At 36.5% G+C, this 15,883-nt stretch overlaps 1 protein-coding gene across 1 annotated transcript; it reads left to right on the top strand.

Annotated features, from left to right (window-relative positions):
• Nucleotides 1-1,585: 1,585 nt before the first annotated feature.
• Nucleotides 1,586-15,613, top strand: LOC311086166 (tripartite motif-containing protein 16-like). Its single transcript, XM_084118904.1, has 6 exons — nucleotides 1,586-2,396; nucleotides 3,648-3,743; nucleotides 3,839-4,072; nucleotides 13,396-13,555; nucleotides 14,145-14,192; nucleotides 14,440-15,613. The coding sequence occupies exons 1-6, from the start codon at nucleotides 1,824-1,826 to the stop codon at nucleotides 14,955-14,957; spliced, it is 1,629 nt and encodes a 542-aa protein (XP_083975030.1). The 5' UTR covers nucleotides 1,586-1,823; the 3' UTR covers nucleotides 14,958-15,613.
• Nucleotides 15,614-15,883: the final 270 nt, after the last annotated feature.

Below are 15,883 nucleotides of genomic sequence, written 5' to 3' on the forward strand. Positions count from 1 at the left end.
TGGAGCCGGAGCTGTTCTCCTACAGAGAAGTCAGGATGGAGTAGAACATCCAGTCTGTTATTTTTTTAAAAAATTCAATGTTCATCAGCGAGTTTACTCTGTTGTGGAAAAGGAGACGCTTGCTCTTGTTTTGGCCATCCAACATTTTTAAATCTATCTGGGATCATCTGCAAGTCCAATCGTGGTTTATACCGACCATAATCCTCTGGTGTTTTTACACCGAATGAAGGATCGTAATCAGAGGTTAATGCGGTGGAGTCTCTTCTTACAACCATTTTCCCTTGATATTAAACACATCCGGGGCAGTGAAAATGTCATCGCTGATGCCCTATCTCGAGCATGAGGATATATATTTTGTTGTTTCTCCTTTTTCCCTTTCTCTCTTCTCTTTCTATCCTGTTTCCTAGGGCCCAGGAAGCAGGAACTAGGAACCAAGTGGAGTGGGATCAATCGTGGAGAAGTTGTTGTTTTTGATTGTTTTTTTCTTTGTTTTTTTTTGCATTCCTTAGAGGAATACATTTTGTGGGGGAGGTGTTACGCCTGCCTGTTTACCCCTACTGGCTCTGCTACACAGTGCAGACGTTAGTTGGGCAACAGGTGTATTCAATCCCTAATTAACTCACCATGGGTATAAAGACCTGTGACTTGGAGTGAGAGGTCTCTCACTTCTCTCACTTCTCTCTCACATTATTTCTTTTGTATCTTTGCTTTCCCATATTTATTTTTAGTGCCAGATATTGTTTATTTAATAACCACACGCGTGTGTTTTTCCCCCTAGACGTCGGTTTCTTTTGATTGTTTAATACTTGTTTTGCTTGGTTTGTTAATAAATTGTTTTTTGTTAAAGCATTTGTTGTTTGCCTCTTTTATGTTGCGGTATTTGAGCCAGCCGTAACATCAGGTCATACAGTATTTGCTGTTGAGTGGAAGCAAAAATGAGTCAAGTAATTTTCTCCGTAATTTTAATCTTAAAGGTACAATACAAAACGATCTGTAAACAACTTAAAATACCAGTACACTTTCAAGGGAAAAATACAAAAATAATAACAATGTCAAGAAAAGAAATCTGGTCAGATATCAAAAATTTAAAAAAAGTGCTTAATGATATTTTGTCTGGTAAGAGTTCCTTCTTTAATAGCTCATTTTTCCACAGTGATCTTTACATAAGGTTCCTCTTAATTTGCTGTTCAGTGTCTGCAAGACATGTACGTACATTAAAAAAAAAACCTAAATTTAATTTTAATATACAAACTGATCACAGCAGTCAGATCAAGCAGTTGTCACTCAAGTGACCATTTATATTTAACTTTATAAATAGTTGTCCTTGGGGCTATAGTGATTGCTGTCACATATGAAGCAGTCTGCTGAGCAGTAACCTTCAAAGTCTTTGGTCGAGTAAAATGCACAAAGAATTCCTTTCCATCTCCAATATATCCTGGCAGGAAGTCTTTAAATAAGTCCCCACAACAAATGCAACTGGTCAGTTTATATGGCACTCGATACTCGATCCTTGTAGCCACTGGAGAATGCACTCCAGTTGACAACAGCAATCACAATCTACTACTGCGCATGCATATATGACGTCACCAAAACACACCACCGCGCATGCGCGTAACAGCGTCCAGTACGTGTTGGATCTGATCCAGCTACGTCATCGTGCTGCAGGCTGCAGCGAGGACCTCTTGCCCTATATGGCGCCCATGCACACACATCACTCAAACACAGAAGCAGGAAACTATTTCAACTCCTCAGTTCAGAGAAACAGAAACTGAAGTATTGTTGAGCTGTTGTGTGTTTGTGTCTCTCTGTATTCATGCAGTAAAATGGCAGAAGCCAGATTTTCTCAGGATGAGTTCACGTGTCCAGTGTGTCTGGATCTCCTGAAGGATCCTGTGGCCATTCCCTGTGGACACAGTTACTGTAAGATCTGTATTACAGACTGCTGGGATCATGAGGATGAGAAGAGAGTCTACAGCTGCCCTCAGTGCAGACAGACCTTCAGGCCAAGACCTCCTTTAGCTAAAAACACCATTCTGGCTGAACTAGTGGAGAAACTGAAGAAGACTAAACTTCCTGCTGACTGTTACGCTGGAGCTGGAGACGTGCAGTGTGACGTCTGTACTGGAAGAAAATACAAAGCCGTCAAGTCCTGTCTGGTGTGTCAGGAATCTTACTGTCAAACTCATTTTGACCGCCATGAGGAATTTCACTCTCGTAAGCAACACAAAGTGATTGATGCCACTGGACGACTGCAAGACATGATCTGCCGTAAACATGATAAAGAGCTAGAAATGTTCTGTATCACTGATCAACAGTGCATCTGTGTGTGGTGTAAGGAGAGTGAACATAAAAACCACAACACTGTATCAACTGCAGCACAGAGGACAGAGAAACAGGTATGAACTGAGAGGGATTGATCATACAGAAGTGAAAGTGTCTTCATTTACTCACTCATTTACTCATGTTGTTCCAAACCGGTTTGACTGAGTTTCTTCTGTGGAATATAAAAGATGATATTTTGAAGAATAGTGTAGTGGTTAAAGAAAGTATATTATAAATTAAAAGGATAAAAAAAAACTTGCAGTGTACTTGCAGATAATATAATATTAATGAAATGAAAGGCCACTTAAGTGCACTTAAAGAGAGTCAACTTTCATGACTGTTTCATAAGTACACTTTATAAAGTACACTTTTTTATAATGTAAAATTAAAAGTTTTACATTTTAATAATATTTAATATTTCAATTGACATTATATACTTAAATCTTAAGTGGGTCAAAAAGTCACTCTTAAGTTCAGCTAATTGTTAATATTTACATTTAAACTATAATACATTTTAATTTAATAGCAATTAACATGCAATTACCTTGTGTCTGAAAACATTACGTTCAGTTCACACTTATTTCACAATTATATTATTTTAAAGTATACAATTACCAAAATAAGTTCACTCTTTAAAATATGCTACTTTTTTAATTTGAGTCAAATTTTTATTCACAAATCAAATCGAATCATTGATAAACACATGTATGTGGAGCCCAAAGGCTTGTTCGACTTGAACCGGCGCTGCACAGACCGATCGGTTTATGACATCAAAGTACCGCGAGAGCAATTCAAAAGCATAAGGAGCCGTCTACTTTCTATTCGCTCTCGCGGTACTTTGATGTCATTCACCGATCGGTCTGTGCAGCGCCGGTTCAAGTCGAACAAGCCTCAAATCAAATATGATGACATCAAACTTCACTGGTGTTTGTGTCATGACATCATGGTGTTTAGTCATGTGACTGTGACATGAAAGAACCAATGAGGTTTGATGTTATTGACGTGTCACCATATTTTATTTGGCCTCTGTAAACAGCTGAGACATTCTTCGAAATATCTTCTGTTGTGTCTCACAATAGACAGAAAGTCATACAGGTTTGGAGCGACATGAGGGAGAGTAAATGATGATATGATATAAAACTAGGCACTGATGAAATACTGCTGACATTCATTCCAGGAAACCATGAATCTGTGGTTTGTACCAGACAGTTAAAACTTACCATGCAAGATCTTTAACCACTTCACCAACTCTGGATTCATGTAACTTTAATGTTTGTATGACAGTAGTTTTATGTGTCATTCCCTGTCATTGGTTTGTCCTCCAGAAACAGCTGAAGGAGACGCAGATGAAGATCCGTCAGAGAATCCAGCAGAGACAGAAAGATCTTCAGCATCTGAGAGAGGCTGTGAAGTCTCATAAGGTGAGTCTGGAGAAGAAGAGAAGTTTGAGACGTCTCAGTTTGGACTCTGTCAGTCGTGCTGAAGCCACTGTGTGATTGTGATGTGTGTGTAACAGTGCTCTGCACAGACAGCAGTGGAGGACAGTGAGAGGATCTTCACTGAGATCATCCGCTCCATTGAGAGAAGCCGCTCTGAGGTCACACAGCGGATCAGAGATCAGGAAAAGACTGCAGTGAGTCGAGCTGAAGGACGACTGGAGCAACTGGAGCAGGAGATCAATGATCTGAAGACGAGAAACGCTGAGCTGGAGCAGCTTTCACACACACAAGATCACATCCAGTTCCTGCAGGTAACAGAGATCTAGAAGAACAGGATCATAGTGGACTTGAGCAAGATCCTGCTATGACAGAGAAACATTTCATGAGAGCAGAATGAGCCGTTGACTGAGATGTTGTCAGGAATTCAGTCAGATTCAGTCAAGTGTTGTGTTATCATATAATCATCAGTCAGACTCTCATCTGATCATCTTCTGTTTAAAGAGACACACTTACAAAGCCCTGGGAAATTTACCATTAAATATTAACTAATTTTTCCTTCTGGTTTCTTCTGTCTTGATGAAATCAGTGAACTTGATGGTATTAGTATCCACCCAACTAGATTTTTCAACGCTATCTCACAACCAATTCGTACGAATTCGTACGAGTGATAAAAAGGTGGCTAATTCGTACGAATTTGTACGACCTCACTTGTACGAATTTGTACGATTTGTCTAAACCCACGTGATGGGTAGGTTTAGGGGCGGGGTCAGGGGAATGAATTCATACGAATTGGCCAATTTGTAAAATATGTACGATTTAGCAGAAATTAGTGTTAGGTCGTACGAATTCGTACGAATTGCCGTGAGATCAGGCTGGATTTTTCATCATCTTTTTAATGAAATCTTTTATTTCTACTAAAATATTTTCAGTAATTAGTACCAAAATTGGGTCAGGTGATCTTCAAAGTTGATAATATTGATTTTTATTTCCATTACTGTAACAGTTTACCTGTAACACATTGATGAATTGTATCCACAAAGACTCCAGACAGGAAGTGAGGCTGTATATTAACAATGTTTATAAAATCCAAACAAAACCTGACCTTGGGATCCTTAAGGGTCCTTGTGAAGTTTCAGTGTCACTAACCAATCAAAAGTTGCATAATGATAGTCAGTCTACTCGTAACCTTTGAGCTGCTTTTCCTCAAATCTTCTCAACATGCAGATGTTTTATCATCCAAACACCTAGAAAGTTCACACATAGTCCCTTGTGGAAAAGAAGTGTGCTTAACTTAATGTGCAATTGTAGTTAAATACTTCAAATCTTACAGATATATATATATCTTTTTTTTTTTAACCCAACTTGCAGATCATATAATATTATTGAAATAAAAGTCAACTTAAAAAGAGACACTGTCACGGTTTAGCAGAGTTAGACGGCAAGACGAAGAAGATAAATGCAAAAGATTTTATTAAAGGATTAACCATAACCAAGCACAAAACGTTAACGAGAACCGTCAAATGAGAATTGAAACACATGCTGCGTTCCAAACCGCATGCTTCCCTACTATTTAGTACGGGAAAAAGAGTAGGCGAGCGAAAAAGTATGTACGAATCCAAAAGAGTAGGCGAGAATTACCTGGGTGACGTACTAATTATCGCGAGATTCGGACTTAAGTGCGTTCGAATATGCCTACTTTCCTACTATATAGTAGGCGAAAACAGTACGTGAAGGAAGAAGTACGTTCGAAACATCAGTATTCATAAAAGAGTAGGCGAGAAGTTCCCGGATGGCTTACTGCTTCCGGCCAGATTTTCGAGTGCTCAACCGATGGATACTCTTCTATCCCAGAAGGCCATGCGAGAGGATACGTCATTTATCAAACATCGCAGAGTGGCGCGGGTGCTTTCAAATGTGAGTAAACACGGTTCCTTTTGTTAAAATTGCATGTGTTGAACTACTGTAGAGTAAACTGTTGAATTGTTGAAGGTGTAAAGACGTTACACAGTATAGTATAGTTGTGATTTTGCTGTAAAAACACGTTTTATTATGTATAACGTTAGCTAACAGGGGAGCTCCAGTAAAGACACGTAAGTTACGTCTCTAAAGTGGATTTACATAAGCCATATACATCTTAAAGACGCTTATTTTAAATGTCTATTTACATCTGACAGGAAAATCTTGAAATATCACAACATGAAATAGACATCTGAGTGATGAATGTGTGCTATTATGTAGAACAAATCTATAAAGTAACTAACGTTAAACATAAGTTATCTATTTTATTTGTCCATTAGTAGTTGATAAATTGAGGAACATTTATGTTGGATAAAAAGTTAAAACAACCTCAACATGTAAATGTAGTGTTGAGTTCATAAATCACAGAGGTAACGTGGATCTTGTCTGGATGTTACAGGGTCAGATGAACAGATGTGTGTTTATCTGGTGGAGAGTGGCTCATGAAGGCTTTGAGTGAGTATACTACAGAAATAAATAACAACTATTTAAATCTTAAGTTGTAGTTTATTTTAATTATTGTAATTACAAACAGAGCTATTACAGCACCTTTCTGATTCTTGATTTCTGTGCATTTGCTGCAGATCTTTTGTGGTGGAGCAGGACCTGCAAGGAAAGATGATGGCGGCATTTGTGGAAAAAAAAAACGCTTTTGTCTTCTAAATAATACTGAAATCAAATGACATTGTGCGGTTAAAATTACTGCTTTTGTGTTATGTTTGTGCATTTTGTAGGATCTGAAATGTCAGCAGGCTGGTGTGAGCACTGAGGATGAGGAGCCCAGAGCTGAATCCTGGAAACGGTGCCATGGATGAGAACCTCCATCACTCCACCTGCCCTTATGAGACCCTCCATCACTCCACCTGCCCTTATGAGACCCTCCATCACTCCACCTGCTCTTATTGCCTCAGATTGTGAAGCACAACACATCACGCAACAACCTCCGACACGAGGGAATGGCTCACCTCGGGCGGTCAGCTGATTCATCAGAATAAAGCCGCAGAATGGGAACCGCTGTGTTGAGATGGCAGAAGGATGTGGGGTTCAGCTTCTGTAGTCTACATACATGATTGTAGTTTGAATAAAGCTTTGTTTCATGTGTTGACTTATGCATTTGTTTATTGTGTGATGGTGACTTTCATTCATTCTTTTACTAATTTATTAATATTTCTCATTGTTGTCAGTAAATAAAATATAATTATTTAATTAATGTTTTATTTAATTGTTTGAAAGAAAATGTAGATATGTTCATTATATACACATCTAGAGTGTATTAAATCATGCATAGCTATGTCATATGATATACATTACATTTTGTTTGTTTTATTGAAATCATTTTCAGTAAAAAGTAATATAATTAAGTATTGGTCAGCATTTATCTTTGTTATTATTTTATGTTTTGGGGTGGGATAGCAATGCAATTCATTCTGGGGTAATATTAATTTTTAATATTAATGATACTTAAATTTTTCGAGTACAAAATCAACAGTTTTCTCCAAAGGCGAATCTTCGCACAGCTGCCCTTTGTGCAGACATTACAAACGCTGAGGAAAACCATTCTAGGTAGGGCTGTCGAGTTACTGATGTTATGAGGTATATATATACAGTGAGGAAAATAAGTATTTGAACACCCTGCTATTTTGCAAGTTCTCCCACTTAGAAATCATGGAGGGGTCTGAAATTGTCATCGTAGGTGCATGTCCACTGTGAGAGACATAATCTAAAAAAAAAAATCCAGAAATCACAATGTATGATTTTTTAACTATTTATTTGTATGATACAGCTGCAAATAAGTATTTGAACACCTGAGAAAATCAATGTTAATATTTGGTACAGTAGCCTTTGTTTGCAATTACAGAGGTCAAACGTTTCCTGTAGTTTTTCACCAGGTTTGCACACACTGCAGGAGGGATTTTGGCCCACTCCTCCACACAGATCTTCTCTAGATCAGTCAGGTTTCTGGGCTGTCGCTGAGAAACACGGAGTTTGAGCTCCCTCCAAAGATTCTCTATTGGGTTTAGGTCTGGAGACTGGCTAGGCCACGCCAGAACCTTGATATGCTTCTTACAGAGCCACTCCTTGGTTATCCTGGCTGTGTGCTTCGGGTCATTGTCATGTTGGAAGACCCAGCCTCGACCCATCTTCAGTGCTCTAACTGAGGGAAGGAGGTTGTTCCCAAAAATCTCGCAATACATGTCCCCGGTCATCCTCTCCTTAATACAGTGCAGTCGCCCTGTCCCATGTGCAGAAAAACACCCCCAAAGCATGATGCTACCACCCCCATGCTTCACAGTAGGGATGGTGTTCTTGGGATGGTACTCATCATTCTTCTTCCTCCAAACACGTTTTGTGGAATTATGACCAAAAAGTTATATTTTGGTCTCATCTGACCACATGACTTTCTCCCTGGATCATCCAAATGGTCATTGGCAAACTTAAGACGGGCCTTGACATGTGCTGGTTTAAGCAGGGGAACCTTCCGTGCCATGCATGATTTCAAACCATGACGTCTTAGTGTATTACCAACAGTAACCTTGGAAACGGTGGTCCCAGCTCTTTTCAGGTCATTGACCAGCTCCTCCCGTGTAGTTCTGGGCTGATTTCTCACCTTTCTTAGGATCATTGAGACCCCACGAGGTGAGATCTTGCATGGAGCCCCAGTCCGAGGGAGATTGACAGTCATTGTTTAGCTTCTTCCATTTTCTAATGATTGCTCCAACAGTGGACCTTTTTTCACCAAGCTGCTTGGCAATTTCCCCGTAGCCCTTTCCAGCCTTGTGGAGGTGTACAATTTTGTCTCTAGTGTCTTTGGACAGCTCTTTGGTCTTGGCCATGTTAGTAGTTGGATTCTTACTGATTGTATGGGGTGGACAGGCGTCTTTATGCAGCTAACAACCTCAAACAGGTGCATCTAATTTAGGATAATAAATGGAGTGGAGGTGGACATTTTAAAGGCAGACTAACAGGTCTTTGAGGGTCAGAATTCTAGCTGATAGACAGGTGTTCAAATACTTATTTGCAGCTGTATCATACATATATATATATTATGGGTTTGCATACATATATGAGATTTTTTACACAGGATAAAGAACCTACAAGGTTGAATATCTTAATATATATTCTTAAATAATTCATTATAATACATTTAAAAAAAAAGCTTTTTTTGTTTTGTTATTTATAGGCCTGAGGGATGAAACGAGAGTTAAATTCAACAAGAAAAAGAGGAATACATAAAGCAGTGAGCCACTTTGGCTTGTGGATGAAAATGTTTGGATATTAAATAAAATAAAATTAACAACATATTCAAGAGATGACAATTTTGGGATTTCGTAATAAAAATAAATAATATCGTTAAGGATAAAACGGTGGGTCACATTAGTAGGGTTAAATATAAGAACTTAAATCAACCCTAAATGTATTCACAAAATAAATGGGCAGCAGTTTCTTCAAAAAGACCACAAAATGAGCAAGTTTAATCAATATCAAGATATTTACAGATAGATGAATTAAACGTGTCCGTTCGAATCTTTTAAGTTGTTGCGCGTGTGATAACGCGTCGTAGGTCACATGATAACGTAAACATGGCAGATGTCCGGTTCGCATTCATACTCAACGAGATCTGGCTATAAAGTACCTACTCTTTTAGCGCTCGTTAAGTAAGTACTTATTGAAATTAAGTACCTACTCATTGAGTATGCGGTTTGGAACGCAGCCACAGGCTTATAAATACTAGGAGCAAACAAAGATAATTGGATAAACACAGGTGAAGCAAAGAGGGAACTAATGAGTAACTATAGTAACAAACAAGAGGGAAATGAGTGACCTAGGAGACAAATGAGAACAAAACAAGTGAAAACAAAAATTATCTAAACAGTGTCAATGTGACAACTATGTTTCTTAACACACTTTAAATAGACTTTTTAAAAAATGCACTTTGTAACAATCAAATTAAAAGTTTTAATTTGTATATTAGAAATCATTATGTTTTAATAATATTTTGTCATGCTTTAAAGTGCAGTTATTTTGATGTTGACCAACATACTAAAGCACATGTAAAGTACTTGATTATAATTAAAACTCTAGTGTGTTATTCAAAATTCTATTAACAATTAAACAATCAATTCTCAATAGAAATTGCATTGAGTATATTTTAGTGTATCATAAATGTGTCAGTTCATTCAGCAGTAACTTTAACAAAAAGCTCTCTAAATATTAGCTAATTGCATTTAATATAATTTTAGACTATAAGACATTCATTTAATGAAAATAATTAAATTAATTATAATTATGAGAAATAAGTGAAAAATATAAATATAGCTGCGAGCAGCGGTTGCGGGCCCAAGCCGGTGGCACCACCACCCTGGTGCCTTTAGTTACACTAAAGCGGGTGGCGGTGTCACCAGCTTGGGCCCGCAATCGCTGCTCGCAGCTATATATATATATATATATATATATATATATATATATATATATAAATGTAACCAAAAAAAAAAAATATATATATATATATATATATATATATATATATAACAGATAAGTAATATTCTCTGTCTTGTCACTTAAAAAAAATAATAATAATATATATATATATATATATATATATATATATATATATATATATATATATATATATATATATATATATATATATTCTTGTTTCCCCCCTATTTATATATATATATATATATATATATATATATATACAGTGCAATGCATAAGTGAATACACCCATGCTAAAGTTGACTAAAAAGAGGAATAAAAAATCATATTTTGGAAATTGAACTTAATGCCTTGATTTAAAAAATTAGGAAAAATCCAACCTTTAAGGACACCAATTTTCTTTGTGAATGAATAATGTATCGTAAATAAATAAATGTTCTTCCTTAAAATACATGGTGCATAAGTGAGTACACCCCTATGTTAAATTCCCATAGAGGCAGGCAGATTTTTATTTTTAAGTATTTTTAAAAAAAAAAATTTAGGATACTATGCATCCTGATAAAGTTCCCTTGGCCTTTGGAATTAAAATAGCCCCACATCATCACATAGCCTTCACCATACCTAGAGATTGGCATGGGGTACTTTCCATAAGATCATCTCTCAATGCAAATCAAACTAGCTTTTAGGCTAACTGAAATAAAATCATGCCAATCTCTAGGTATGGTGAAGGCTATGTGATGATGTGGGGCTATTTTAATTCCAAAGGCCAAGGGAACTTTATCAGGATGCATAGTATCCTAAAAAAAAATTAAAAAAAATACTTAAAAATAAAAATCTGCCTGCCTCTATGGGAATTTAACATAGGGGTGTACTCACTTATGCACCATGTATTTTAAGGAAGAACATTTATTTATTTACGATACATTATTCATTCACAAAGAAAATTGGTGTCCTTAAAGGTTGGACTTTTCCTAATTTTTTTAATTAAGGCATTAAGTTCAATTTCCAAAATATGATTTTTTATTGCTCTTTTTAGTCAACTTTAGCATGGGTGTATTCACTTATGCATTGCACTGTATATAGATATAGATATATATATATATATTCTTTTTTTCCCCCTATTTATATATATATATATATATATATATAAATAGGGGGAAAAAAAGAATATATATATATATATTATTACATTTATATATACATTTATATATAATGTATACATTTACATTTATATATATATTATTACATTTTTTGGATGCTAAACTATTGTTTATTATAGGCTTTGTACTTCACTCACGTTCCAATATTGAAGGGAAAAATTATCCTCTTCACATGTGCAAAAATGTGCTTGGAAACATCACAGTTGAGCGGTGATTACTGTGAATAGTATGAATTGTACCACTGACTATTTAAACAGAGCAGTGTAATTTTTATATGTTAGGTTGACTATTTTATTATTATATTTTATTAAGGCTATAATGAACAGACTGCGATATCAAGATTGCAATGCTGGAATGTGTGTGTGTGTGGCGCGGGCGCGATTGAACAGTGGACACATAAAAAGATACTATTTTTGTTCATACAGGACATCATTCAAACTGCAAAGTGTTAACTTATATTTGTGTACAGTCGAAATAAAACACAACATTGTGCTTTTGTAAAATAAATTCAAGCAATCCGCCCCCGAAATGGCGCTAATTTTAAAATTAATCTAAAATGCTCACGGCTGCATGGGCATTCATAACGGTGCGCGTCCACGGCGAGGAACGGGCAGAGAAGGGCGAACGTTTTTTAGTTCATTCCTACTTTCATTCCTTCATTCCATAGGAATTCATTGAAAACGCTCGCTCTGCTCTGCACCATTATCCATGTCAGTGCGGACGAACATATTTTACTTTCGTTTTTAAGTTAGCGATTCAAAAGCATACCTAGTATGATACAATAGGCCTACCTGATTTTGAACACAAGAGGGCAGTATAGCACTATGAATGACATAATTTATTTATTTTTTGGACTAAAAAAACATTCTGGATGTTTTTAAACTTAAACAATTATTAAATAATAAAAAAAAAGAATAAAATGGGTTTAGTTCTGATATTTGTATAATTTTATATAGAAATAAATGGTGTATAATTACATTTTTAGAAGATAGGAGGTTTTTAGTGTTTCCTTTTTTGACATTATTTTAATCCCTCGCCATAGCAAAACCGTTTGAGATATTTATTATCTGTTTACAATTTAGCATCTTTAATGTATTTTCATCATGTTGAAAAAGTTTGGTGTGAATAAAATAAACCACTTAAGAGATGAATGGGTAAAAATTCATAGGCTAATTTTGCAAAGAAATACACATTTAAACCAAAATATCTGACTTCCTGTTGCTCGGAGCTAATGACTGTAAATTAGAAAATTGTCTGGCTCGATGAGACCAATATGCGTACCAAGTTTTGTTGCTGTAGATGAATCTAACCCCCCACTTTGGTCAAAAGGTGGCGCTACTGAGCCATTCCACCACGCCTGTTTCTGAAACTTTGCACGTCTACTGGCTAATAAATGTGATGTGTCCGTCGAGTTTTATGCAATTTCAAGCATGCTAAGAGTCTCAAAAGCATCAAAAAAGAATATTAAAGTTCGATGCGTTGCCATGGCAACAGTATCTAAGATATCAATAATCCTTTCACAGGTCTACATCTGCCGTGTGTCTACATTATACACATAAAGTTTGAAGCAAATCGGTTAAAAATAAGAGAGTGATTTCAAAGCATTTTGAAAGTGACACACTTCCTGCAGCCAGTTGGTGGCGCTATAACTTTGACTCACAATAGTCACATCCATGTGATCGGCCTCTTACAACGAACACACTGCGGAATGATGCCATGTCTGTAACTTATATGACAAAATCTAGCGTTAATTCGATCTCAAACAGATTAATTAAAATAAGTTATTAGTCCACCACGTGCGATACATCATAAACCAACGTGGTTGAACAATACTTTGTGACATACGGTTTCAAGGAATGAGTCGTGACTAGCTAGTTGATTTCTCCAACGATGCATCGTACTATGGTAGTTAAGCAGCGAGCTATATAGTTGTACGGGAAACGCACCACAGATCTGATATAGTGCAGGTTATTGGCTGAAGTGTGGAGATGATGAGTTTTGATTTCTGTTTTCTGTAGAGTTTCCAGTCTCTCTCAGCACCTCCTGAATCTACAGATGAACCTGACGTTTCCTTCAGTTCTCTCTCCTCTTTTGATGGCATGAGAGAATCTGTCCATCAGCTGAGAGACAAACTGGAGGATTTCTGCAAAGAGGAGATCAAGAAGATCTCAGACGGAGGTAAAGTCCTGCGCCTCGTTTATACAGACGTGTGGAGAAAGATCCCAAATCTGAACGTACAACCGTTTCCTATGAATGTTCCTACGATTTATAAAACATCCATTTTGTAGAAAAAAATGATTAAATGCATCCCAGTTTATAAATCACAGTTATTAATAATTCAATTCAAGTCCATCAAATCCTCCTACAGAACGGCCACAAATATCTCTTGATGAATCAGAGATTTTTTTTTTTTTCATTACTGTTATTATTACTGCTGTTTTATTGTTGTTTTTGTGTTTTGTTGTTGTGTTCTGTGTTCTATGTTGTAAGTTTTGCACTCCTAAAAAATTAAAAAAAAAAAAGAAATACGGACTCATCATCGTGCACAAGCGTTTATATACACATGACGGAGGATGAAATCCATGGAATTTAGGATCAATCCGATGTGTGTGTTTTATAAATGAAGCCCCTGGAGATTATTAATCTGCTCTCAGAAATGAGTCCATCATCTAATATTATAGAGCATCATATTAGAAATGCCTCAGAAATGGATGTATTTTATCTTGTCATTTCTCTTCACACTGTTCACGTCTGTTTATTTCCACAGTCACTTTCACCAACATGAATCCCAAGACCAGGAACGACTTCCTACAATGTGAGTCACTAGAAAACAAGCAGAAAAACTCACTGAATGTGTTCATGTTCTTCCTGTAGAAGGAGAAATAAATCATGATAGAAGAGTTTTATAATTGATCATGTAAATGATGATTTGCGCAGGATATTTGGTCAGCTGTACTGAGACACTGATGATACATTGAACATTGATTCATGAAGAGTTCAGATACATTAAAAGATCAGACAGATTCATAATTCCTGTTTCTGATGTGTTTTCTCTCCGTCAGATTCCCATCAGCTCACTCTGGATCTGAACACAGTGAATAAACACCTCAGTCTGTCTGAGAGGAACAGAGTGATTACTTACACTGACACAGAGCAGCCGTATCCTGATCATCCAGAAAGATTTGATGTGCTTTCTCAGGTGTTGTGTAGAGAGAGTGTGTGTGGATGCACTTACTGGGAGATTGAGTGGACTGGGAGTCATGTGTGTATATCAGTGTCATATAAGAGCATCAGCAGGAAGGAAGGGGGTGTTGAATGTTGGTTTGGATATAATGATAAGTCCTGGAGTTTGGAGTGCTTTTCCTCCAGATACACATTCTGGCACAATAAGATACGCACTCCTCTCCTTGTAAAGCCCATCAGCAGAAGAATAGGAGTGTGTGTGGATCACAGTGCAGGAACTCTGTCCTTCTACAGCGTCTCTGACACAATGAGCCTCATCCACACAGTCCAGACCACATTCACTCAGACGCTCTATCCTGGGTTTTGGGTTAGTTCTGGATCAGTGAAACTGTGTTGATGTTTCAGAACAGATTGTAGAGAGATTTTACCCAGAATACTTTGATCTGCACGATAAATCAGTAACAGTGAGATACAGAGACTCTTATTTTAATTTTCTTTAATATCTTAACTTCTGCCACAGAAAGAACAGAATACATGTGTGTATTAAATCCTTTATAGAGACAATAAGAATTTTGTGTGTGTGTGTTTTTTTTTTGTGTGTGTGTGTGTGTGTGTGTGTGTGTGTGTGTGTGTGTGTGTGTGTGTGTGTGTGTGTTTATCAAGCTATAATTGTATTGATGGAAATCATATTCATTTAGTTTTTATTGTAGTGACACATAATCATTTTAATATTACTATTAAAAGTACCTTTCATTTGAAATTATGAAACACAAACAAAATGAAAAGATTAACGAATATTGAAATGACAGAAATGGTTGTGAACAATGTAAGGAGTGAAGATGTGGAAAATGACATTAGTAGTGGAGAAAATAGTGCTGGAAAACAATCACAGTTCAAAATGTGAGGAAAATTGTGATGCAGAAGATGAGGGATGAAGAAGCACTTTCTGAGATTTCAGATACTGGGTCACAAGGGATGGAAATCATGAACTCTTTACAAGAAATAAATGACTTTCACAACGTTTGATAAAGTTGTTGATGTAAAATAGTTTTTTCCAGATGTTTTTGTTGTTGCAAAAATCAGTGAGCTCTAGTTCTGGATAAAAAGAAAAGAAAAGTGCAGCTTCACAAAAATATTTACTCTGTGCTTTTTTCTTTTCTGTCTGTCTTCTTCTTGCTTCTCTATGGATGTGTGGACAGTCGAGCCATTTCACTTCAGATCAACCAATAGACACTACATCAACATAAATGGAGAACACAGCATCCAAAGCATGCAGTTACAGAAAAAAAATGAAAAAAAATCTATATATTGTAACATGTTAAA

This window comes from Abramis brama (genome assembly GCF_963993115.1).
Source record: "Abramis brama genome assembly, chromosome: 1".
NCBI lineage: Eukaryota > Metazoa > Chordata > Actinopteri > Cypriniformes > Leuciscidae > Abramis > Abramis brama.